General features: G+C 50.0%; 1 protein-coding gene, 1 long non-coding RNA gene and 1 pseudogene across 5 annotated transcripts in view; 2 read left to right on the forward strand and 1 right to left on the reverse strand.

The window, feature by feature from the left end:
* The window catches only part of WDR91 (WD repeat domain 91), a 33,773-nt gene that overhangs the window by 167 nt on the left and 6,979 nt on the right, over positions 1-26,627 (reverse strand). Inside the window, exons 7-15 of one of the 4 annotated variants that reach the window (XM_081532969.1) lie at positions 17,075-17,230; positions 15,146-15,339; positions 14,415-14,565; positions 13,718-13,812; positions 13,404-13,572; positions 11,843-11,951; positions 10,915-11,027; positions 9,234-9,431; positions 6,615-7,149 (exon numbers count right to left, since the gene is read on the reverse strand). In XM_081532969.1, coding sequence (XP_081389095.1) covers positions 6,985-7,149; positions 9,234-9,431; positions 10,915-11,027; positions 11,843-11,951; positions 13,404-13,572; positions 13,718-13,812; positions 14,415-14,565; positions 15,146-15,339; positions 17,075-17,230 — 1,350 coding nt within the window. In that variant the 3' untranslated portion in view covers positions 6,615-6,984. Of the gene's footprint in view, positions 1-6,614; positions 7,150-9,233; positions 9,432-9,613; positions 10,076-10,914; positions 11,028-11,842; positions 11,952-13,403; positions 13,573-13,717; positions 13,813-14,414; positions 14,566-15,145; positions 15,340-17,074; positions 17,231-26,627 lie in introns of those variants that run through there. The other 3 variants (XM_081532970.1, XM_081532971.1, XM_081532972.1) reach the window with 3 other exon arrangements.
* Positions 12,785-12,902, forward strand: LOC145524974 (5S ribosomal RNA; annotated as a pseudogene).
* On the forward strand, positions 18,830-22,003 carry LOC145523175 (uncharacterized). The gene is made up of 2 exons (XR_014066403.1): positions 18,830-19,111; positions 19,231-22,003. It is a non-coding gene; the product is annotated as an uncharacterized LOC145523175 (long non-coding RNA).

The following is a 26,627-nucleotide window of genomic DNA, read 5'->3' on the forward strand; positions in this document are numbered from 1 at the left end:
AGATGGGTCATTCACAGGGCGTGAAGAGGGAGGTGTGGAGTGGGCAGGCGATGGCGGTCAAGGAGAAGCAGCCCTCCACTCAGGGACCAGGGCCCCCACCAGCAGTGGGGCCCCATGCTCCCAGGAGCCTCTGCAGTGAGCCCCTCAACACAGGAGGAAGGAAGGTGCCCTTCCTCTTCTCCACCCGAGATGCTCACTGTCCCCAGGGTCCCCAGACTATCCCACCCTTAAAACATCTCTCAATGCTCTCTCCTTCCTCCTCCCATCACAGATTTCTCCTTCCCTCTATCTGGGAGTGGTTATAAGAAACCCCAAGGCCACTTTGATTCACAGTGAGGTTTCACTGGCCAACACCCACTCCCTTAAATCCAAAGATACTTCTGACCGGTCAGATTTCAGCCAGCAGTGGGGGGGTCAGAGATCACTGTGCCTGAATGTGCAGAATCCAGAAGCCAGGGCTTTGGGGGTAGGGACCGGTTCTCATCTAACCTGGCCTCTCCCCACCCACCCCCACTGGATTTCCCCCCTGCCCCTCCTCCTGAAACTCAGTCCCGACCCTGTGACTCAAAAGGGTGCAGATCTCTACCCTCCATTGAGCAGTTAACCCTGAAAACAGCTCAGCGCGCGCGTTCTGTGAAAATTCAAGAGGTGGTAATAGTCATTCCCACATCTAATGTTGCTGTTCAGTCGTTCAGTGTGGTCCTACTCTTCGGGGACCCCATGGACTACAGCAGCCAGGCTTCCCTGTCCATCACCAACTCCCGGAGTTTGCTCAAATTCATGTCCATTGAGTCGGTGATGCCATCCAACCATCTCATCCTCTGTGGCCCCTTCTCCTCCCGCCCTCAATCTTTGCCACATCTAATGAGCACCGCTAACCGCCCCGCACAAGCACAGCTGTGGTGCTCGGTGCATACACTAATTTGACCATGAGATGGATATTCTGAAGCCCATTTTACAGACGAAGAACTGACATTTAGCAATTCGCACAAAGTCACAAAAAAAAGTTTGAAACGGCCGGTCAGGACCCGCACCTGGGCCCTCCAGGCCCTGGCCCTGGGCCCCGCCGGCCGGGGGGGTGGGTGAGGGCCTGGGGCGGCCCCGCAGGAGCAGCGACCCGCCTGGAGCCCCCAGTTCTCGGCCTCCCTGTTCTCGGGGACCCCGCGCCGCTCCGGGAGCGACGAGAGCGGGGCCAGCCCGCTAGAGAAGGGCGAGGGGGGACGCGCGACCCAGCCACCCGCGTTCCCGGTACGCCTCCGGCCCGGCTGCCTACCTCGGGGCCCGCGCCCCCTCCCTGGCTTCCGGGGAGGGCCCGGGAGGCGGATCCGGACGGTGGTGGGGAGCGGGGAGCCCCGCAGGCCCGGCCGCGGCCCCACGCGCACCGCGGCCCGCCCCGCGCTCCTCTACGTTCCCGCACTTCCGGCTCCCGGCCGCCCGCCGGCGTGGAGGACCCGGCGCGCCCCCTGCCGGCGGGCCGCGTGGTCTGCGCCCTCGGCGTTGGAGGAGGACTCGCCCGGTGAGGCGTGGCGGGGAACTCGGGCCTCCGCTGACCCGGGTCCTGACCAAGTCTGTCCTTGACCAAATTCGGGTGGGGGATCTGAACTCTTCTCAACGAGGCCCTGCCTTTTGGACTTCCGCGTGCATCTCCACATTTTCCATTTTTACCGAGAATACTGCTAATACTGGATTAGCCGGAGTCCGCCCACCCTCCACACCTGATTCTCATCCACCGCTATCCCCCCAGGTCATGAATGATTACCCAGCCGCTCCCAGCAATAATCTTAGTAGGTCGATGTAGCCAGAAGCCCACTTTACCCTGGTGTTTCCTGTTAGTAATTATCCATCCACTGACCCCGTCCACCCAGCCACTTCGCTTGCACTGGGAGTTGAGTTCAACCTCTCCCCTACAGCAAAACCCTACCTGGTAGACCCTCTAATAGTTTCCTTGCTGTTCTTTAACAAGGGTCGTGAATAATTTTAACGGTATTTTTTTTTTTTAACAGTTCCCAAATGTGGCTCCATTTGAGGCTTGCTGGTTCAGTTCAGTAGCTCAGTTGTGTCCGACTCTTTGCGACCCCAGAGACAGGGAGGCCTGGTGTGCTGCAATGCTGTGGCATGCCAGGCCTCCCTGTCCATCACCAACTCCCAGAGTCTACTCAAACTCATGTCCACTGAGTCGGTGATGCCATGCAACCATCTCATCCTCTGTCGACCCGATCTCTTCCCACCTTCAATCTTTCCCAGCATCAGGGTCTTTTCAAATGAGTCAGTTCTTCACATCAGGTGGCCAAAGAATTGGAGTTTCAGCTTCAGCATCAGTCCTTTCAATGAATATTCAGGACTGATTTCCTTTAGAATGGACTGGTTGGGTCTCCTTGCAGTCCAAGGAACTCTCAAGAGTCTTCTCCAGCACCACAGTTCAAAAGCATCAATTCAGCACTCAGCTTTCTTTATAGTCCAACTCTCACATCCATACACGACTACTGGAAAAACCATAGCATGAACTAGAACGACCTCTGTTGGCAAAGTCATGTCTCTTCTTTTTAATATACTGTCTAGGTTTGCCATAGCTTTTCTTCCAAGGAGCAAATGTCTTTTAATTTCATAGCTTCAGTCACCATCTGCAGTGATTTTGGAGCCCCCCAAAAAATAAAGTCTGTCATTGTTTCCATCCCCATCTATTTGACATGAAGTGATGGGACCAGATGCCATAATCTTACTTTTCTGAATGTTGAGTTTTAAGCCAACTTTTTCATTCTCCTCTTTCACTTTCATCAGGAGGCTCTTTAGTTTCTCTTCGCTTTCTGCCATAAGGGTGATGTCATCTGCGTATCTGAGGTTATTGATATTTCTCCTGGCAATCTTGATTCCAGGTTGTGCTTCATCCAGCCTGGCATTTCATATGATATACTCTGCAGTTAAGTTAAATAAACAAGGTGACAATTTACAGCCTTGACATACTCCTTTCCCGATTTGGAACCAGTCTGTTGTTCCACATCCAGTTCTAACTATTGCTTCTTGACCTGCATATAGTTTTTCAGGAGGCAGGTCAGGTGGTCTGGTATTCCCATCTCTTTAAGAATGTTCCACAGTTTGTTGTGATCTACACAAAGGCTTTGGCATAATCAATAAAGCAGATGTTTTTCTGAAACTGTCTTGCTTTTCCAATGGTCCAGCGGATGTTGACAATTTGATCTCCGGTTCCTCTGCCTTTTCTAAAACCAGCTTGAACATCTGGAAGTTCTCAGTTCAAGTACTGTTGAAGCCTGGCTTGGGGAATTTTGAGCATTACTTTGCTAGCGTGTTAGATGAGTGCAATTGTGTGGTAGTTTGAACATTCTTTGGCATTGCCTTTCTTTGGGATTGGAGTGAAAACTGATCTTTTCCAGTCCTGTGGCTTGCTGGTTGGACTTTGTTAAAGGGGCAATTCCCAGGCCCCTCCTTCCAACCAGAAATTAAGGAGAGGGGGAAGGGGAAACTTCATTTTGGAAAGCTCTGATGGGGAAGGGCAGAGGGGGGAAGAGGAGAAGTCCCAGAGAAACCAAGTTCCAGGCTCCCTGCTGGAGGCATGCACCCCCAGGTAGGGGGAGTGGTGGCAAGGTGAGTCCCTTGGGTGCAGGAAGAGAAATTAAAAACATTGTTTACATTTGTTATCTAGAAAGTAGGAGTTACTAATAATTAATATTCAAATTGGCAACTGTAGTGTTCCCTCTGAGGACAGGGCTGCTCCACGAAGTTGCCCAGGTGTCCTCACTTTGCTTTCAATTTGATGCCGAGTGCTGCGGTTCACACATGGAGTTAGCATCTAGTTTTACATAAAATCATACAGCTTGAAATAGCTTGAAAAAGGCAGGCAAAAACAGACCCCAAGTGGCAGACATGACTAACAACACAAACATTTGTATTTTTGAGGCAAAAGTATGATCAGAACCATCTACCCCCCAAATGTGAAATTATCAAGACAGCCATGTGAAATGTGACTTACAACAAATCAGGTAATAATAGAATTACTTCCCACATACTAGAGACAGAGGATAGGGGACTGTGATCCAGAGCTTGGAAAATCAGAGCCAGATGTCACTTCTGTGTGGTGACTTTGGTTTCTCCAAAGCACTTTCACCTCATAACTGATCCTCAATCCTAGGGAGGTAGGCTGGTCCAGGAAAATTTCAGTCAGTCAAGGATTAAGGAGATAAATCAAGGATTTCAAATCACAAAACCAACCTGCTCGGCACTGGAGTCGTTTAGCTGTGGGTTGAACCTGGGCTCTGCCTCCAGCCTCCTCATGAGGCAGGACCTGCTTCTCCTCTGGTTCCTACATCACTGACTTCTAGTGACCTCACTGACCTCCGCTCCCACAAGTTGTGAGCCAAGACAAACCCAAGTCTAATCAGTGGAGGTGCACCATTTTGTGAGTAAAGGAATGGGGAACGAGAACCACTTCCTCTATCTTTTTCTCCTTAAAAACCTCTTCCCATAGCCAGCTGAAAAATGTAGGACGCCCATCTGGATAAAAACCTTCCTGCATGAAAGCCTGAGTAGGGACGAGAAACCCAAGCGGAGGGATTTGAACGGGTGGGAGTCAGCTCCTGAAGCAGTTTGAATGCTGAGCTCAGGGGGCCCAAGGTCTTGGAGCAGGAGCAGGCAAGCGCAGACAGGTCCCGAGGATAGCAAGGGAAACGCACCTCACTGTTCTCACGCAGCCCAGCCCAGAGCCAGGGCCGGGTCAGGGCACTAGGCCTGGACTGGCTTGATTGTTTTCATCTGGTTGGCCTTGCCCGCACCAATCAAGGGAACTCGCTGGGGTTTCCAGGTAGGTGCCAAGCTGGTATCATGAAGGAGAGATAAATTTAAGTATTGACATGCTTTATTGGAGGATGAGAAATCCCCTTGGAGGGGGGAGGGGAGGGACAGGGAGGAACACCAGGAAGAAGGCACGCTGACGGGCACTCAGGATGGGGTGAGGGTGAGAGAGAGACAAGCCAGGAGGGGCAGCGTGGCCCGCAGCATGTATTGTACTTGCTAATTTCAAAAGGTCAGAGGCTATTGTTGTTTTGGTTTTGTGTTTTTAGGCAGCTTCACAGCGATGTGGAACCCCCCACCCCATCCCTCCTGGTGGAGCCTCGGTCACATCGGCTGTGAACAGAGCTCAAAACAAGAGGGAGACGGAGCATAAAGGAAATGAGAGAAGAGACAGCTTTTCAAGTGTTGTTTTTCTACAAACCTTAAAGACAGTTTGGCAAGCTACGGAGACCATATGTATGGAGAAGATGCCCATATGCCCTCAATGGGCAATAAGACAGAAACTTCAAGATGGAGAGAGGAAAAGTTAAACCGTGAATTCTCTCATGCAAATGAAACACATGACCACTTTTTAAGTGTCCCTCAGCATCCCTGGGGGAGAGAAATAAGTTTGCTGCTTCAATGCAGAAGATGGTGAAAATTATAGGTGGAAAAGTCTTGGGTTTATTCATTTGAAGGATTACCAGGTGGAAATGGGTAAAAATGTATAAGTAACTACTTATCGCTAAGTCTCTTGTGTTTTCTCATAATTGAGCCTCCCTGCTTTCCTCCCAACTGCCAGCAGATCAAAGTTTTAATACTCATCTTTTCATGATTTTCCAAAAGGAGGTAGCTGGGAGAACCCCCTCACCAGGTCTGCACCCCGGATCTGGGTTGGAGCCCAAAGAGCCTCTGCAACAACTGTTCTGAGCAGAGCCTGGTGACAAGGCTGCCCTGTCAAGTGTTGGAGCCCGAGGTCCAGGCCTGAAACCCCAGTGCCTGAGATGGAAATGCAAGCAGGAGAAGGCAGTCATCCGCTCATGCTTCTCCACCCTGTGAGGGCATCTGCCTTTTCAAGATCCCACCCAGCCAGGAAACAGAGGGCCAGGCTGTGGACACACCCAGATGGTGAGAACCCCAGGTTCCAGGCCGGCACTTGGCCGACTTGCTGTCCTCTGGCCACTCACCAGCAGAGGGCGCTGGTGGCTGGCTCTGCTCAAACTCAAGCCTGCAAAGTTCACAGAACAGGAGGAGCCCCCATGACAGGTCCCAGGAAACCACGGCCACTCAGATGGAAGGGGCAGACACCTCAGACCCTGCCCTTGTGCTGAGAAGCTTCTGGAACAAAAGCTGCCAACTCTCAGGGAAAAGAAGAGACACTATAGCCTCCTTGAAAGTGAAAGTCGCTCAGTCGTGTCCGGCTCTTTGCAACCCCGTGGTCTATACAGTCCGTGGAATTTGCCAGGTCAGAATACTGGAGTGGGTAGCCTTTCCCTTCCCCAGGGTATCTTCCCAACCCAGGAATCGAACCCAGGTCTCCCACATTGCAGGCAGATTCTTTACCAGCTGAGCCACAAGCGAAGCCTAAAGCTTCCTTGACACGAGCCCAAAGACCAAGGAAAGGCACAAACCTTGGTTGGCCAATGGAACGGTAGAGAGAAGACATTCTACTTCTATAGCGAAGCAAGAGCAACCCTCTGATAAAGGTCAACCCCATGGCTGGTGAGGTCAGAGCTGGGGCTCGGGACCTGGGCTCGCCATGACCATCGCCAGGGCAAAGGGTGAAGGCAGACACGGGGCTGCACACATACATTCCAGAAAGAGAGGCCAGGTGACCACAAGAGCATTCTTTTTTTTAGAAAAGAAAACTGAACAAATATATACAAAATATTTCCAATCTCTTCTGGGCCAACAGAGCAGCCACCACAATGCTTCTCCTTCTTCCTGAGCTTTCCCCTGCCATCTGGAGCCCGCTCCCGGCAGACCCAGCGAGCCCATGTCTGGGGAGCACATGCCACCACTGCACGTGGCTCCCGTTCCAGTTGGGTGTCTGGACAGTGCCCAAGTGCTCTGGGCAACCTCTCCCTGAAGACTGCCCACCCAGCAGGGGGCCGCGAGGGGAGCTTCCTGTTCTTTTGTGTCTTCTCTGCCCACGTCCTCAGATAATACTGCTTCTGTGGGTGACCCTCGGGGCGGGTCCCGTCAGACTTTATGGGCCAGGAGGGTGGTCAGCTTGATCTTGCCGTCCATGGAGGCAGTGAGGCAGGTCCCACAGTCCATGGCTGTGCTCCAGTCCACGGTGACCACAGGGGCACGGTGGCCGCCCAGGCTCACGCAGCTCTCCAGAACCTTGTCATCCCCGCCCAGCTGCAAGGGGACAGGAGACAACATCATCGGGCACTGCTCACAAACACATGTAGTTTATCCACTTCAGGGGGCCAAACTGCCTTGAGTCCGGGGCTGCCACCCCAAGCCCAGGACATGACCAGGCACACGTGTCCCCCCTAGCCAGAAAGTCTCAGGTTCGCCACTTGGACCAGCAATACCTTCAATTTCCTGACTACAGTTACTCCTTCAACCAAAGTGGAAAATAAGTCCCTAACATGCTCTAAGAGGCAGAATTCTCTCTGCCACATATAACCTGCTGTGGGCGTCTGAAAAGACCCTGATGCTGGGAAAGATTGAAGGCAGGAGGAGAAGGGGACGACAGAGGATGAGATGGTTGGATGGCATCACTGACTTGATGGACATTGGTTTGAGCAAGCTCCGGGAGTTGATGATGGACAGGGAAGCCTGGCATGCTGCAGTCCATGGGGTCGCAAAGAGTCAAACACAACTGAGCGACTGAACTGACATTTTTAAAGGATATGGGGGGAAAACTTTCAACTCATTAATTGGTTAAAGAGCAAGTCTGACTACAAACTGATATGAACTGATCAGGACAAGTGACAGAGCCTACAGGATCAAAAATAATATACACACATAAACACACAGTAACATAGAGAGCAAAAGGACAGCCCACCTGGAACTCAACCAAGTCTTTAAATAATGAAATAAAATTAGGCTTTAAACAGAAAGCTCTTTACAGTATCTCCCAATAGCAATTCCAAGAAATTATGGAGCTTTATATGACAGCATCACATTGTACACCTTAAACGTATAGTTTATTGAGTTATTTATCAACTGTAGCTCAGTAAAGCTTAAAAAAGATTTTTATTAAAGTATCCATTGAAACGAATAAATAAGTAAACACAAACTATGGAATTAATTTCTAAGGGGAGGGCAAGAGCCACCTGAGTCGTCATCATCTATAGCAAAGAGGAGCCTTGGTGAGAGTAAACCCAGGCTCCCTGGCACCACTCTTAAGGTCAAGAAGGCTCCCGACTTCCCACTTCCACAGCCTCTTACCCCTCACCCCTTGCTCCCCGCTGCCCCGTGGGACCCCAAGGCCCACCTTCCTCCTCCTCCTCCCAACTCCTCCTCCTCTTCCTTCAAAGGCCGTGACTCCGCAGACGAGCACCCCCTTCCCAGTCCTCCCCAAGGACTCGGTCCCCACCCGGCTTCCTCCCCTCTGAGCCCTCAGCTCGGTACTGTCCTCACCGCTGATGCTTGTGTCTCTTTCTCACTTGAGTGCAAGCACCAGGAGAGGGCCCACGCTGTCTCTGGTGTACACTGCCCGGTGCCAAGGCCACACCCACCCATGGCTGCCCCCCAGGGCACGGCTGCCCGTGGATGGTGAGCCCCCAGGAGAGAGCATCCCACTCCATGACTCCTTCTGCCTACAGACAAAGCACCACTGCATTCATGTGGAACTAAGCGCTCAGGCCCCAACACAAAGCCTTATCCCCAGTCTACTTGGTAAGACGAGTCCAGATGGAAAGGTTTAGAATTTCACGCAATTATATACACAAAAAAGGTACATGAACCAGAGAGGCTGTGACGAGAGGATTAAGACAAGCAGATCAACTGAGGGACAAAACAGAGTGGACAACTTACTTGCCATGTGACACATCACACCCCTGAATTTGTCCCAGCTGTGGCTTGTAATGTCCTTGACCCATAGGACATCTCATAAAACAATAAATCTACGCGAGATTAGAGTAACTGGAACAGACCACCTGGGCACTCACCCAAACCAACACACAGCCCTTCTCCCTAGTTCTCGATGTTCTGTAATTGTTATTATTCCCAAGGAAGCAGGCAGAAAAGGGGCAGAGCCTCGTGAAGGGACAGGGACAGGTGAGCAGAGAGGAGGACAGGCAGGTCACCCTCGTTCCCGTCCCCACGGTTTCCCCAGAGCCAGCCTGCAGCCGGGAGGCCCAGATGCTATCCATCCCAGGCCAGAGGTGTCTCCATGGCCACCGGGCAGGGACAGGGATAGGGGCTTGAGCTCAACCAGGCCCAGATCTCTGGGGAGGAACCTCCCTGCCACCCACCGGGCCCCCAGGTACCTTGTAGATGACGCCCCCCGTGGCAGAACACGTCAGCATGTAATTCCCCTCCGAGTCGAAAGCGAAGAGTCGGCCCCGGGGCACCTGGACCTGCTTGTAGCCGCTGTAACCGGACAGCACGAAGGGGCCCGTGGCGTCGGCAGGCAGGCCGTACTCGGACACCTTCAGGCCGCTCTTGTGGATGTTCCACTGGATGAACTGCAGCCAAAGAGCACGAGCGCAGCGCTCTCAGCAGGGTGGCCGGGCGCGGGGCCCGGGGGGTGGTATGCAGGGAGCAGTGAGGTGGCCCTCGGGAAGTGGGGGAGGGGTCCCCGGGGGAGGGGTCCCCGGGCCCCAGGAAAGGTAGGGAGACGACCATCCAGTCCCAAGGCCTCCCGACACAATGTAAGCATTTTTTTTATTTTGAAGGAAAGAAAATCTAGAAAGAGTCAGACACATCATGTCCAGATCGGAACTTTCTCTCTGGCCTGACTCCAGGAGCGGAAGAGTGTAGGTACCAGCCTGGACTCCCATCGCTCAAGCTGGGGCAATGCTCCAGTGATTGTTATTGCTACTGTTGTTGTTGTTAATATTATTCGTAGGGTTAGAACCCAGCTAGGTGTTTCTTGAATTCCAAATACACTTTGGGTTTCTCAGCAGCGCAGCCAATGGAACACGGGCGGTGGAGCACCAGCTGAGCTCAGGGACTGTAGTGCAAACACCCTTCAGCCTGCTTCAGAGCGAGGCTGCCTGCTGTGACCGCCTCCTGACAGAACTCTACTCAGATGAACAGCAAAGCAAGCTCTGATTTGAAAATCCCTTCTCAGAGTTTTCAAGTGAAGAATCCATTTTGTAACGACAGTCTTCATTCGATAAGAGAGGTGGACAGGGTACAATCCAGAAGGCCCAGGAGGGGACACACGAAAAGCAAGTCCTTATCCCAGCTCTGCCTGCCCCAGCTCCCTTCCCAGGGATCCTAACGAATTCTTCCAGGGAGACTCTAAAAGGGGGCACTTATTTTAACTTTCTTCCCCAACTTCCTTTTTATGTTTCTTGACTCTGGACGAAGCTGTCTCCAGCCCCCCGGCCTAGTAAGTTCTACCCACCCATGCTGTGATCACCCAGTGACCAAGCTCACTCAAGTACACCCTGGCCGCACTGGGACCCACGAGTCGGGTGATCAGGGAGATGCATCCTTTCTGCTACAACCAGGAGAACGGATGTGGGTCCTTCCCTTTCGTAACAATCGACTCCCACTGAACTCATATAGACCTCGCAAAGATCCTATGAGACCGGTTACTGTTTTCATCTCTGTTTTACAGTAGACCAAACTGAGCAGAGAGAGGCCGCAGGTTGCAGAGCCGGTAAAAGGGTACAGTCAGGACTGGACTCAGTCCTCTGTGCTATTTCGGGGCCCTCTAGAATCTCAGATGCCTAAGTCAGAGGAAGGACTTCCCTGGTGGCTCAGACGGTAAAGCGTCTGCCTACAATGCAGGAGACCGGGGTTTGATCCCTGGGTTGGGAAGATCCTCTGGAGAAGGAAATGGCAACCCACTCCAGTGTTCTTGCCTGGAGAATCCCAAGGATGGAGGAGCGTGGTAGGCTACAGTCCATGGGGTTGCAAAGAGCCGGACAAGACTGAGTGACTCTACTACGAAGCCAGAGGAAGGGAGCTTCCTGACCGAAGCCCGCTCCCACTTACCTTCCCATCCTCACCGATGCTGTACACGGTGTTCTCATCATAGCTGAACTCCACGGAGTAGACCTCCCCGCAGTGGGCCTTCCAGCTCATGGCACACTCATGCTGCTGCATGTCTGAGGCAACAAGATGCCGCTAGGGTTCCCACCCGGTCCCTGGGGAGGCACCTGCCCGCAGGCAGAGGCACCTCACCCTCCCTGTGCCTGGTGGGCAGGAGCTGTTCTGGAGGCAAAGGGCCCCCTGGACCCAACAGGAGTCACAGAGCTGACCGCAGTGAAGAGCCAGCATGGGCTGTTTCAGTTCACTAGTTCTCTCCTCCACCGTGCCTAGTCTTCTGTTAACCTGTCCTAAACGAAAGCCTCTCTCACTGGTCAAAGGTGAGGTTCAGGAATCCTGGGGTGGAGCCTGTAAGTCTAGGAGGACACCTAAGTCCTTCCCAGGAAGGCGCTGTAACTTCCCACCAGGGAAGATCTTCCCTGGAGAGCAGTTAAAGATACAGCCCCCAGTGGTGCCTTTGCAGATGTGCTGGCTCTGGTCTCCTGGGACAGGCCTCCGTGAGGAACTTTAAAGAGCATACTGATGACTCTGAAGTCACCTACCCTCCTACTGCTCTCACAGGGACAGTGAAGTGGCCGTACCAAGAGGACAGGACAGCATTACTCCTGGACCTCACTTGGGCCATAAGGACTCAGATCCAAGAGCTCAGGACTGAAGGACTGCTAAGCTCCATCCCTCTCATGTCCACTGACTCAGATCAGGATTAAGGTAATTAGGGGAGTCCTGAAGCAGACACTGACCAAAGTTAAGTTCTCTTAGGAGAATCTTGAACTGGGGTTTCGCAGTAACCTCTAATCCAGCTGGAAAAAACCCAACTCTCTTCCCTGGGTCGATGGAGGAGAGGACCAGGGTTGCCATGAGCACACTCGCTTACCAAACAGCCGGATGACGCCGTCAGCCGCCCCCGTGACCAGCAGGTTCCCATTGTGATTGAAGGCCGTGCAGTTGATGGCAATGGGCTCCGGATCCAGGGAGAACTGGAGCTATAAAAAGGATAAACCACGTTTAAAATGTAAGACAATAAGAAACCAATTCCAAGACAGGTTCTGTCTGAAAGGGGGAAGCAGACCAAGAGTGAGGAATGACACACTAGAGCATAAAAAGGATCGGCAGTGTCCCCCTTTTAAACCTGACAGCAGGCAGGTGCTTAGTTTACAGTCTTCTCTTTATTCCAAACACCTGTGATTTCAATATTCTTTTCTACGGATTCAATATTCAATGAAAAAACTGGAAAATAACAAGTAAACATAAAATTTTAAATGCTGAGAAAGGCCCTCAGCAGAAAATGTGCTTAGTCACTCAGCTGTGTCCGACTCTTTGCGACCCGATGGACTGTAGCCTTCCAGGCTCGTCTGTCCATGGGGAATCTCCAGGCAAGAATGCTGGAGGGAGTTGCCATGCTCTCCTCCAGGGGATCTTCCCAAACCAGAAATTGAACCAGGGTCTCCTGCATTGCAGGCGGAAATAACAAGATTAAAAAGGAGCTGATCAGACTGGGTGGGATACGGTAGAACACCTACGAGATGCTGGAGGACAGATGTCTGCTGTATGGAATGGGGCAGGTGGGTACACGTCATTACCCATCTGTCCAAGCCCACAGAACACACAACACTAAGACTGAACCTTGATGTCAACTGTGGACCTGGGGTGATTACAATGTATCCGTGTAGGTGCATCAATTGTAACGAGTGTGCTGTTCCAATGGGGGAAGCTGATAGCAGGGGAGGCTGTGCACGTTTGGGGACAGTGTGCATGGGGATATCTTTGAAACTTCCTCTCCGTTTTACTGTGAGCCTAAAACTACTCATACCACCCTTTCTAAAGCCATACCAGCCTGAACGCGCTTGACCTCATCTGATCTCGAAAGCTAAGCAGGTTGGGGCTGGTTAGTACTTGGATGGGAGACCTCCTGGGAATACTGGGTGCTATAGGCTTTCGGGCTTCCTTTGCGGCTCAGCTGGTAAAGAATTTGCCTGCAATGCAAGGGACCTGGATTTGATTCCTGGGTTGGGAAGATCCCCTGGAGAAGGGAAAGGCTACCCACTTTAGTATTCTTGCCTGGAAAATTCCTGTATAGTCCACGGGTCGCAAAGAGTTGGACACGACTGAGCGACTTTCAGTTTCAAAACTACTCAAAAAAAAAAAGTTTTAAATATTAAAAAAAAATGTTTAAAGTTTTCAGTAAGCCAAAAGGGCCCACTAGAAGGCTGTGTGTGAATTCTAAGTTTGTCGCACCTTCTGAACGACTTCAGTTGCCAGCAATCTGCTCCACTGGAGTATTACTACTTTTCAACACACTCTGAAATCTCACAAATCAAAATGTGGGGAGCCCAAAGCAAAGAGGGAAGAGACCAAAGAAACAGAGGGCGGTGCAACCTGTGTGCTCCCCGCCCCGGGAGGGTGCCCAGCCCTGGGGCACTATGGGAAACTCCCACCTGCTGCTTCATGGTCTTCGTGTCCCAGAGCAGCAGCCTGCCGGGCACCTGGTTGGTGCCCCTGCTGCCGATATCTGGTGCCAACATGTCCACGTGGGCAGTGAGGCTCGAAGCTGCAGCCGAGCAGACGAAAGAGGCCCCGCTGGGGCTGCACGCAAGAGACAGGATCCTGCAACACACAGGGGGTGTCAGCATGGAGGGGGGACCAGCTCAGCACTCTGCCCGCCCACAAAGGAAGGGGGAGCTGGGCTCGGAGACTCAGCCAAGGCTGGCCCACCAAGCACAGTGACTGGGGGGAGCGGCGTCTGGCTCACCTGGGCATATCATCATTGATGTTGATTTCACAGAGGTTCTTCTTGGCTTCCGTGTCGTAGAGGCGCACTGTCCCCACACCACTGCCCAGCAACAGCTGGAAGGAGAGGGACAGCTCAGGGTCAGGCCTGCTCGGGGGGCTCACAGGAGCGAGAGGCCCACCCCTGTGAGGTGGAGGGCAGGCTGCGGGGTGACCCACCCCCACTCCTCCAGTCAGTACAGGGGAAGCAGGCTAAAATGGACCTCTTTTAAAAATTAAAGCCACTAGAGCTGACCTTGAAGGAATATGAGGAATGGGAGGTAGGTTCCACAGGTAGGGCTGGAAAGGAGACCCTCTGCCCTCCAACCCCCCCATCTTCCAGTTTCAATGCCAGCTGCCCTGGTCCTGCCCTCTGACTCCTGGCCCACCACCACCTCCATGGGCAGAGGCCTCAGCTGCTCACGGGTCAGGGTGACAGCCCCATTTGTATGTCCCAGGGACGGCTCTGGCCCTGAGCCTATAAAGGCCTCTGGGAAAAATAGAGGAGGCCATCCTATCCTTCAGGACAGTCCTGGAGGTGCGGTCCTCGAGTGCAGTGAGAGAGAGGGAAGGCGCTCAGCCTGGGGTCCCAACCAAGCCCGTGGTGCCGGAGCAGCAGGGGAGAACCCTGGGAGGTCCTCACTTAGACCACAGGTCCAGCCATGGGCAAGACCACTCACCAGCCTGTCCCGCTTGGTGGCCCACTCTAAAGAAAGCAGTGGTGACTTGGAGATAGAGGATGCCTTGGTCTGCATGATGGGGTTGAAGGACCACACTTTGATGACCCCGTCCACGTCCAAGCTGGCGACCCTTCTCCCTGAGCAGTCCACCCTGAGATGAGACAAAGAGGCACCCCATTAGCATCCCCGCCTGAGTCTGCTATCCTCCTCAGCCCAGGCCCAGAGGACTGCCTTTTCTGACTCTCCTGCTGAGAGATGCCCACGCTCCAAGGACTGGTGTGGACTACTTCTAGAAATATTCATTCATTCATCTGTCTGAGAACTACTCATAAAGCATCTATTATGCGCTGGGCCCAGTGGACAAGACACATGCAGCCCTGCCCTCAGCACTCAGTCTCAGGAGGTTGAGAGCCTCCTGCGTCTGGGCTCCGGAGCCTGTCATGTCTGTCCCAGCAAGGCATCGCCTACCCTCTGGACATTACTCTCCAGGATCGGGAGTGGAGGAGCTGACTTGACCAACAGCAGCCCCAGTGGCAGCTGTCCAGCCCTACTCTGACAGTTCACGGTCCTTCAGGGCCATCCCACCACCTGCATCTCTGTTATCCCTCATCATCCTGCTTGCCGCACCTTCACACGCAGAGCATGAGACCCCAGGCTTCCCGGGAGCCCACCCCCCACACCACCCAGCAGCCTTTCTCCCCCAAGGCCCCGCCCCGGCGGCCAGCACCCACCTGCAGTGCATGATGGAGGAGTGGTGCTCCCCGTACTCCTCCTGGCCCAGCACGATGAATGGCTGCTCGGGGCGGACACCCCCGCCCTCAGGGCCTGCCGTGGGCACCCGCGTCAGCGTCTCCAGTGCCTCCACGTGGAGCTCCGGGCAGGGCTCTGCCTCTGGGCCACCAGCTTCCGGCTTCTTCTCCGCACACTGCACCAAGCAAAGCAGGCACAAGTCAGCGGCGAGGGGTTGGCCCTGGGCCCGGCCGCTCCCCACGTCTGGGGACATGCCACGAGTGTCTAGGACGCCAGGCCACAGCCCTCGGGGGAGGATCTTGGCGGTCATGGGGTCTAAAAGAAAGAGCTCTGAACTCCAAGAGCTGGCTTCACCGGCAGCCCCTTCCTAGAGACCATGAGGAAGGAAGTGTGGGCCACGGGCTCCCGGTCCCAGCTGACGAGACCCAGGACACGCACGACCCTGACAGACCAGACCAATGATAACAAGAATCAGTGAGGGAGGGAGTGCCCACTGCATGCCAGGCGCTGTGAACACGATGGACTGTCTCATTAATGCTCCCTCAGCCATTGGGATCCTGTCATTAACCGCATTTTACAGCTGTGGAAACTAAGACTGAAAGCAGAAGTAACCTTGCCTAGGATCAAGAGCTGGCCCCAGGGGTGGGACGCCGATGTGAAGCCAGGTCAGTCCGAGGTAAGCCTGGCCGCCCACCAGCACCTCCTCCTGGGAAGGGGTGCCAAGAGACTGGGGTGATGGGCTAGGCCCAAGGACAGCAGCTAAGCCAGAGCAAGGCGGGGCACCAAATGGCACCCACACACACTCTGCCACCCAAGGGGCTGCTGCTGCCCGTCTTTGCCTCTCGGGGGCACTGGGCGCTGGCCCCCACTATTACCACCTGCTCACCCAGACATAACCCAGGCCACGGAGCATCAGCCAGGGTGCTCTCTACCATCCCCCTGGTTCTGGGGACTCCTGGAAGCACTCCTCAGGGACCCAGTAAGAGCAGTTTTACAGAAAAAATAAAATATAACAAAATAAAAGAACAAAGGAACAGAGACCTCGGAGCTCAGAGGTGCCTTCGGGAGTAGCTGAGCTCTGGTGCACCTTTAATTCTACAGCCCAGAAGGATCTGAGATGCGAACTGTAAGGCTCTATGCCATCGGACCAGAACAAGTTCAGGGCTGCTAGCCCCCAAAACGCCTTTAAAACAGGCAAGTAGCCTGGATTAGGAGATAAATAGTCAACAAGGTAACTTAAGGTAGTAAATCCCTTGGGGCTTTGCCTTCAATCCTGAGTATTTCACTGAAGCAGCAGCAGCTTATACCACCAGGAAGGGAAAAATCCCAACCCACATTCACTGGTGAGAAGTCTCTGAACCCAGGCTGGCAAGGGCCGGGGCCACCACACAGCCGCTGTGTGGGCACGTGGCCCTGAGGGCAGTGACTCCAGCAGGGAGTGCAGGAGAAAAGGCCCATGACTGAGCAAGTCTGGGCAATGCTGGGTTACACCAAGGGGACAGGACCCTCTCCCCCGACTCCGATCACCCGTGACATGAGCACGCTAACAGGCACAGTTAAACTCGGGGAAGGACAGAGCACGCAAGGGCTCCCAAATCAATTGTTCCCAGAGCTCATCTTCTGCGAACATCTTCAGAGGCCAGCATTTTATGGCTCCCGTTTAGGGCAACACTACACCGGGAAAAAGGATCACTGGAAAGCCAGATTATTTTGGAATAAAACAACCAAAGTGCAAGCAGTTAAAACCAGTTAGGCAAAACCACACAACGCATAGCAAAAGAAATCAAGAGAGGTAAGAGCAGGCCCTGCTCGACCCCTACCCCCCGCCATACCCCACGGCTCTCCACCATGGAGGAGAGCCTGTGGGGTGTCCCTGCAGGCGTTCGTGAGACACTGAGGCCAAGCTGCACCTGCAAAGTCATGGAGAGGAGCTCCTTCCGTTCCTTGCCGTGGTCCTGCAGGCGCCGCTGCCGGTGCTGCGACCAGCTGGACTCCCCAGGGGCCAGCCCGCCGAAAAGGCTCTTCCCATCCTTGGGCGCGCCAGCCGGCTCCCTGCCCTTGGTGGTCTGGAGGACAAGACACCAGGCTGTGAAACGTGTTTTCCCACGTGGGCTGGGGCCAAGACACCTGGGCAAGGAGGGGAGCAGGAGCCAAGGGAGGGACTCTACCTTTAGTCCTGAGTAAGGCTCCTCCCTGGCCATGCTGAGTGTTACTATCTCGGGCTTCCCTGCTGTTACAGTGGTAAAGAATCCGCCTGCCAATGCAGGAGACACGGGTTCAATTCCTGGTCCGGGAAGATCCGACAAGCCGGGGAGCAACTAAGCCCCTGTGCGCCGCAGCTATTGAGCTTGCGCTCTAGAGGCCGGGAGCTGCAAGGACTGAAGCCTGCATGCTCTAGAGCCCATGCTCCGCAACAAGAGAAGCCACCACAATGAGAAGCCAGTGCCCTGCAACTAGACAGTAGCCTCTGCTCTCTGCAACTAGAGAAAAGCCCACGCAGCAACAAAGACCCAGCACAGTCAAATCTAAATAAATAAATATTTTTTAAAAAAACATGTCAGACCATTAGCAAGGTCAAGGGCAAAACACCAGCAGTCTGCACCTCCTCCTTCCTGTTCTCCACTCCCCCATCCTGAGAAGACAATTCTCCAGCACTTCTCTGCCTGCCACATCTACTGCCTGGAAGTAGATAAACACATATCCTCCCGATCTAATCCGCAACAGTTAACTTTATTTAGTTTAGTTAGCACTTAGCGAAGCAATGATTATGAGGCAGATCAGGCCCTACTCTGGTGTTATATTTAAAAGCAACAATGTGTTTGGGCAATAGAGAGGAAAAAAAATTACGCAAAATATAATCATCCCTCTACAGGGGAAAAAGACACACAATACCCTCCCTTGTTTTGGGCCAAGTGCATGACTAAGCCAGTCAATGTTAACAAATATTGAGGTATTTGGAAATGATTACTGGGCAACCAGAAAGTCTTTTAACAGAAATAGTTGGAAACTCAAGGACTTTGGGGCAGGATGAACTGGACAAGAGAGAAACAGGCATCTTCTGGCTCCTTTTCACAGCAACAAGAGATAAAGTCAACCAACGTTACAGCAAATGAACTCAGTTAATTCCCACCCCAGGCTTTCCTGGTGACTCAGACAGTAAAGAATCTGCCTGCAATGCAGGAGACTGGGGTTCGATCCTTGGGTCAGGAAGATCCCCGGGAGAAGGGAATGGCTACCCACTCCAGTATCCTTGCCTGGAGAATTCCAGTCCATGGGCTCGCAAAGAGTCAGACACAACTGAGTAGCTAACCAAGTGGCACTAGTGCTAAAGAAGCTGCCCGCCAGTACAAGAGACACAAGAGACATGGGTTCGATCCCTGGGTCAGGAAGATGCCCTGGAGGAAGGAATGGCAACCTACTCTAGTGTTCTTGCCTGGAGAATCCCATGGACAGAGGAGTCTGGCGGGCTGCAGTCAAGGGGCCACAAAGAGTTGGACACGACTGAGTACATAATCCCCACCCTATTCCCACAGAGACTGAAGATTTCTAAGCTAGAGCCTTTTAAAAAGGAGCTGCCAACTCATCACCTTTCCAGATGACCTGGCTGGGTTCTCTTTTTCTCATCTTATTCCCACAAATTGTGATGGTCACACTCCTAACCCCTCTTTTTTTTTTTTTACACTCTTAGCAAAGGGATATAGATACCAATAGCCACTCAGTTTGAGACCAACCTACTTACAAATCATTTGTACACAAGTCCTAAGTAAAGGACTTCCCTGGTGGCTCAGAGGTTAAAGCGTCTGCCTCCAATGCGGGAGACCTGGGTTCGATCCCTGGGTTGGGAAGATCCCCTGGAGAAGGAAATGGCAAACCACTCCAGTATTCTTGCCTGGAGAATCCCATGGACAGAGGAGCCTGGTAGGCTACAGTCCACGGGGTCGCAAAGAGTCGGACACGACTGAGCGACTTCCCTTCCTTCCCTTCCCTTCCCTAAGTAAAGAGTATCAGTTCAGTTCAGTTCAGTCGCTCAGTCGTGTCCGACTCTTTGCGACCCCATGGATCGCAGCACGCCAGGCCTCCCTGTCCATCACCAACTCCCGGAGTCCACCCAAACCCATGTCCATTGAGTCAGTAATGCCACCCAACCATCTCATCCTCTGTCGTCCCCTTCTTCTCCTGCCCTCAATCTTTCCCAGCATCAGGGTCTTTTCAAATGAGTCAGCTCTTCACCTCAGGCAGCCGAAGTATTGGAGTTTCAGCTTCAGCATCAGTCCTTCCAATGAACACCCAGGTCTGATCTCCTTTAGGATGGACTGATTCGATCTCCCTGCAGTCCAAGGGACTCTCAAGAGTCTTCTCCAACACCACAGTTCAAAAGCATCAGTTCTTCGGCACTCAAGCTTTCTTTATAGTTCAGCTCTCACATGCATACATGACCACTGGAAAAACCATAGCCTTGACTAGACAGACCTTTGTTGACAAAGTACTGTCCCTGCTTTTTAATATGCTGTCTAGGTTGGTCATAACTTTCCTTCTAAGGAGTAAGCATCTTTTAATTTCATGGCTGCAATCACCATCAGCAGTGATTTTGGAGCCCCCAAAAATAAAGTCAGCCACTGTTTCCACTGTTTCCCCATCTATCTGCCACAAAGTGATGGGACGGGATGCCATGATCTTAGTTTTCTGAATGTTGAGCTTTAAGCCAACTTTTTCACTCTCCTCTTTCACTTTCATCAAGAGGCTCTTTAGTTCTTCTTCACTTTCTGCCATAAGGGTGGTTTCATCTGCATATCTGAGGTTATTGATATTTCTCCCGGCAATCTTGATTCCAGCTTGTGCTTCATCCAGCCCAGTGTTTCTCATGATGTACTCTGCATATAAGTTAAATAAGCAGGGTGACAATATACAGCCTTGACGTACTCTTTTTCCTATTTGGAACCAGTCTGTTGTTCCATGTCCAGTTCTAACTGTTGCTTCCTGACCTGCATACAGGTTTCTCAAGAGGCAGGTCAGGTGGTCAGGTATTCCCATCTCGTTCAGAATTTTCCACAGTTTATTGTGATCCACACAGTCAAAGGCTTTGGCATAGTCAATAAAGCAGAAGTAGATGTTTTTCTGGAACTCTCTTTCTTTTTTGATGATCCAGCGGACGTTGGCAATTTGATCTCTGGTTCCTCTGCCTTTTCTAAAGCCAGCTTGAACATCTGGAAGCTCACGGTTCATGTATTGCTGAAGCCTGGCTTGGAGAATTTTGAGCATTATTTTACCAGTGTGTGAGTAAAGAGAATAAATTCAACCAAAGTCTACATATGGCCTTTTAGTTCTTCTACTTGTTATATTTTATGTTAACACTAAACAACTTTAAATGATTGACATAGATTCCCTGGGACCCTGAGATCATATGAACAGTTAAGAAAAGAAATTTTAAAGGCTATTAGTTTACCTGGAGCCTAACTGTGGCTGACATACACAGGATTGGTTATTTTCGTTTTTCTGACTGAAGCAACCTCCAGCGGTACCTGGAGATGTTTGTCACAGATAGTTTCTCTAGAGTGGTTGATCTCTGCATTCTGACTTATTTGGGGAACAGTAAATTTCTTAGTCAAGATTTTTTTTTAAATAAACTAAGAAGAAAATCAACAACAATACTGTCAATATATATTACTCACCGAGCATTTACCCATATGTAAGGTACCATGCTAAGAATCTTACAAACATTCCCTTAAAGTTGAGGCATTATTTTAAGATGGGGAGCAGTTGTATAGAGAGATTAAATTACTCCTCTACACAGGGAGAATTTGACAGAACTGTAATTCACATCCAGATCTGACAGTGGCCCCATGCTCTGAAAAACCTGAAGAATGCAAAACCATGATGGGACCACATGAAAGAAAGTGACACTGAGTAGAAAAGAGAAGAGGAATATCATAATCCTGGAATCTAAATAACAACCAAGAGAGGCCCCTCTCTCAGGGCTTCGGGCCATTCTGGAGAAGCATCCCATGGTCCAAGGAGCACTGAACAGGTCCCATCGTTTTAGAAAGTGGAAGATGACTTCTCTTACCTTCCCAAAAGTAACAAGTGGTCCTGAGGTAACCATGTTCCCTCACATGGTCCCAGGGTGGGTAGTGGAGTGGAGGGTGGTTCACTCCCTAGTAGGTGATCCAAGGGTGCCAACCTTCATTACACAAATCTATTTATTCCTCCTGACTGATCCAGAAGGCAAACCACTCAGACTAAGGAATTTCACAGGGGAGGCTATATCGTGCTCAGTTGCTCGGTTGTGTCCAACTCTTTATGACCGTATGGACTGTAGCCTGCCAGGCCCCTCTGTCCACGGAATTTTCCAGGCAAGAATTCTGCAGTGGGTTGCCATTTCCTCCTTCTGGAGATCTTCCCAAGCCAGGGATCGAACCCGCGTCTCCTGCCTCTCCTGCATTGGCAGGCAGATTTTTTACCACTGTGTCACCTGGAAAAGCCTTATAGGCTATACTATATCAGACAAGAGACTTTAGGCCAAAGACTGAAATAAGAGACAAAGAAGGCCATTTTATAATGATAAAAGGGTCATTTCAACAAGAGGGCATAATATTTGCAAATATTTATGCACCTGACATCAGAGCACCTCATATCAAGCAAATATTAACTGACTTGAAGGGAGAAATAGGCAGCAATACAATAATAGTAGAGGACCTCAATGCCCTACTTTCACCAATGAAGAGATCATCCAGACAGAAAATCACTAGGGATGCACTGGCCTTAAACTGCACATGAGACCCAGTCAACTTAACAGGCATTTACAGAACATTCCCTGCTCAAGCACACATGTAACATTCTCCAGAATAGATCATATGTTGGTAAATGTAAGCCTTAATAAATGCAAGGAGATTAAAGTCATAGCAAGCATCACAATGGATGAAACTAGAAGTCAATTATAAGAATAAAACTAAAAAGTTCATAAATACATGGAGACTGAACAACATGCTCCTGAACAACCAATGAGTCACAGAAGAAACCAAAAGATAAATCAAAAAATATCTTGAGACAAGTAAAAATGGAAACACGATATACCAAAACCTATGCAAACCTGATTCTAAAAGGGAAGTTTCTAATAATAAACACCTGCATTAAGAAGAAAGATCTCAAGTAAACAACTACACACCTCAAGAAACCAGAAAAAGAAGAATACACAAAGCCCAAAGTTAATAGAAGGAAGGGAATCACAATGATCAGAATGGAAAACAAGGAAACAGATTACAAGTCAATAGAGGGCTTCCCTGGTGGTCTAGTGGTTAGGAATCTGCCTGCCAGTACAGGGGACATGGGTTCGATCCTGGGTCCAGGAACATCCCACATGCCGTGGAGCAACTAACCCTGTGTCTCACAACTACTGAGCCTGCACTGTAGAGGCCATAAGCCCCAGTGACTGAAGCCCACAAGCCTAGAGCCCACGCCCCGAAAGAAGAGAAGCCTCCGCTCTCTGCAACGAGAGAAAGAAAGCCCATGTGCAGCAATGAAGCCCAGCACGACCAAAAATAAAAATAAATAAATAAATCTTTAAAAAAAAAAAAAAAGTCAATAGAAATGATCTTTGAAACCAGGAGCTGGTTTTTTGAAAGTCAAACAAGATAGACAAATCTTTAGCTTGATTTACCAAGAAAAAAAAACAGGACTCAAATAAAATTAGAAATGAATTCCAAAACACCTCTCCAAAAGCTCTACCATTTTGATAGAAAAGACAAAAGAGTTGGCAGTACAGGCCATGTTTTCTGGACCACAAAGGTGGCAGTGGGAACCCCACAGCTAGCTACGAAAACAGTGCTGATAGGAGGAAGATCATCCGTTTCCTGGGTTGACAGCTGTTTTCCAAAATAGTGGGATCCTGGCAAGCAAGAAGGTCTCAAACTAGCCTGGCACAACTATGATTCAGGTTTTACAGACTTATCAGCCTGACCAAGAAATCTTTATACTGGATACTTGAGAAGAAAAGGGAAAAGCATCCATTTACTACTGCATGCATGCCCAGGGAGAGTACACAGCCTGCAGGGGTATCCCACTTTGGGGCCAAAGGTGGAGAAGGCTGCAGAACAGGCACAGGCACTTGTTGGAATGCTTGTCTGTCCTTACTCACCTGCTACACCTGATAAATGGTGTCTTCTTCTAACAGGTGGTGTTAAGAGTACCCAATTCAATTGGCCCAAATGGACGGAATAGAGGGGCTTAGGATAGACTTCAAATTCCTCCAGCTGACACAAAAGGCACTTGTAACACTTCCCCAGCAAGTATATTACAACGTTAAGAAGAACAAAAGCAATGCTTCTTCTTGAGTCAAGATGGCAAGGAAGCTGTCCAGTGTATCACAGGCTGGAAAGTCCTCCAAAATGAAAATTCAAACAGGTGTTAACATATAAATAAGAAAAACTATCTTTATAACGATAGGGTAATTTATACCAAGAGAGCTATAGACCTAAGCGTGACCTAGCAGATCCTACTTAGCGAGAGCTTCTCTTTCAACTGTATCCAAGATACATCAGCTGAGTCACAAGGGAATCCCCAAGACAAATACAAAAGAAGGGGAAATAGCAACAAAAAACAATAGCACACTTAAAGCTGATAAATGCAGCTATCCACCAAACACCTAAATAAGTAGTTAAAGTAAACCTGTGTCCGGCTACAAAAGCATATGACTTAAGTAAATGTTCACTGTGACACACCCAGTAATTCAAAGTTTTATTTTGTCTTTAAGAGCAAACTTCATAAAAATCTTAACTACTGGATTCATGTAACATTCCAACAGTCCAAATTATATTGTCTCAATCTATCATAATCTACCTGTCTCCTACAGTTCAAGAGAGGTACCTTTATGGTGCTTTATCATCTGACCTTCTATCCTCTCACTCCAGAGAAGGATCCAACTTCATTTTCAGTGGCCTGAATAGACTTACCAGGCAATCATCCAAATGGAACAGAAAACAAGTTCCAGTAATTTGGCCTCACCTGAGGCAAAATAAAGCCACCCAGAAGACAGGCCCAAGTAACAGAGAAATTACAGAATGAAAGATGGGGAGGAGGACTCCCTTTTCCCCATCCTGCTGAGATCCATGGAAACAGCCCCAGGGACATCATTCTTACTGCCGATGTCACGGGAGCTATAGGATAATTTGATACTAACAAGAGTTACAAATACAGAAGTCTGTGGACGCTTTGCTTTCTTTACATTACCGTTAATTAGAGGTTATCTCTATAATAACCATAATTCCAAGTATGGTTCCAAGGTGACTGAGTGGGTGTGGAAGGAGTGAAATTGTAACTGGAGGGGAGGATGGGGTAACACTGCAGTGGGGGAGCCTGCTAAGGAGGTGCCTGAGGGGGTTTCTATAATAGAGATCCCAGAAGAGCGTAGGAACTGTGGTTTTACAGCTACTTCTAAAATTTTGCCTCCAGATTCATAGTGAAAGCACAGAATGTATCACTGTAGACTTCACATCTATAATGTAGTGAACTTTTCAGTGCTAACAACAACAGTTACAGGGACCGATCACAAGTGGGCAAAATGCTGATATGATTGAAGCTTACAATTGTTGTTTCGTCACTACATCACATCCAACTCTTTTGTGACCTGATGGACTGTAGTCCACCAGGCTCCGCTGTCCAAGGGGTTTTCCAGGCAAAAGTACTGGAGCAGGTTGTCATTTCCTTCTCCAGGGTATCTTCCTGACCCAGGCTTATTAAAAAAAACCAATGTCATTTTCTATTGAGTTAAAAGCCATATATCATTAAAATCACAGGAAGTGATCATATAACTAACAGCATTTGGTATTGGTAAGAGAGCATCCTGAATTATAAACTCGATTTTGGCCATCAACTATATTGGGGAGTTTAAAAATTAGAATGTCCCCCCAAAAGAAGGGAACCAGGATGGTGAGGGGTCTAGAAATCACGCCACATGGGTAAATAGCTGGGCAGAAAGGAAGGAATGAACACAGTGGTTAGCATGGAAAAGACAGAAAGAAGCCTTATTCTATGCAGCTCAAAGGCAAAGCTAAGATCTGTGAGTGAAAATCACAGAGGCTTCAACTAACAACTTTCAAACAGGCCAACATCCCTCCCAACACAAGCAGTGACCTCCCCACCACCGGAGGCAATCTATCAGATGAAAGGTCATCTGGCCCACCCTCCTAGCCAATAGGAGGGTGGGCCAGATGACCTTTAAACTTCCTCCAACTTTAAATTCTGTGATTTTCTTGAGTCTCAGATATACTAGTTATTTTTAGAGCTGAAACATTACTGCTGAGTCAAATATATCATTAAAAAAAAACAAGTGAGCCAACCACTGGATTTTTTAGATTGAGAACATTTATCGTCTATATCAAGGAAATGGAAAGAGTGCTACCTTTGCTCTGTTAACATGCCAGAAGCTTTGTTTGAATATATTTTAAAGGTAAAGTAAGGAACGTTTGCTGCAAATTATACATTCTTACCTTCATCTCCTGAATAGAAACCTCACAAACATTTCCAATCCCATTTCACTCTCAGTTTAGCGCCTGAACACATAAAGATATGGTCACAGGCCAAAGCACAAAGACCCCATCTCCATGCTTTCTTTCAAGTTAATGAAACTGAATTTCATCATTTCATGTACATTTCAAGGGATGTAGCACCCCATACATCATCTATTACAGGCTAATACCTTCTCTACTACAACAACTACAACTACAATGTATTGTGAGTTCATAATCTGCCAGGCACTGCATACACCGACGGCTCTCATTTCAACACAAATACCTCTCCCCACAGGGAGTAAATGCTCTTATCATTCCCGTGCCAAGTGGGTGGGGAGATGTGAGCAAGGATGCTAAACAAGATACAGTTGCCCGAGTCTGAAGCCCATGCTTTTTCTTCCCCCATGTCCTGCTCAGCATCTGCACTTGAACAACAGTATGAAATCCAAGTGCTGTGCTAAAGGTCCAGACGTCCCAGTGGCAGCGTGGACAGACCCCTGTCTCCCCAGGCAGCCCCACGCTGCTGTGTCACCTGCAACTGTTCTCAAGCCAAGGGCAGCAGGAGAGGAAGGCAGAGATTGATGACAACTTACTGTATCTGCAAGTAATAAAAATCTCGAGAGGGAGAGAGTCCCTACCCAAGCAATAAAGCATAACTCTGGATCTGTTAAAGCTTCACTCTGGCCAGCATTTCTGAAAGCAATGAATTCTGACCATCTCCACTCGAAAAACTATTCAGTTTTGGACATATGCTGGCATGAAAGAAATTCTCTTGCAAGCTTTTATGAAAGAAAAAAAAATAGCAAAAATCCTTTGTAGCATCAGGAAATAAGAACTTGTAGTAAAAGAAATGCCACACTGATTTAGAACTTTACTTTTTATCTATACATTACTTCCTATCACCAAAAATTTAGTCCAGAATCGCTTGAATTCATGCTTGAATAACCAAATTTTAGTCATA

The sequence above is a fragment of the Giraffa tippelskirchi genome, chromosome 10 (genome assembly GCF_054371585.1).
Source record: "Giraffa tippelskirchi isolate mGirTip1 chromosome 10, T2T-mGirTip1v1.2.pri, whole genome shotgun sequence".
NCBI lineage: Eukaryota > Metazoa > Chordata > Mammalia > Artiodactyla > Giraffidae > Giraffa > Giraffa tippelskirchi.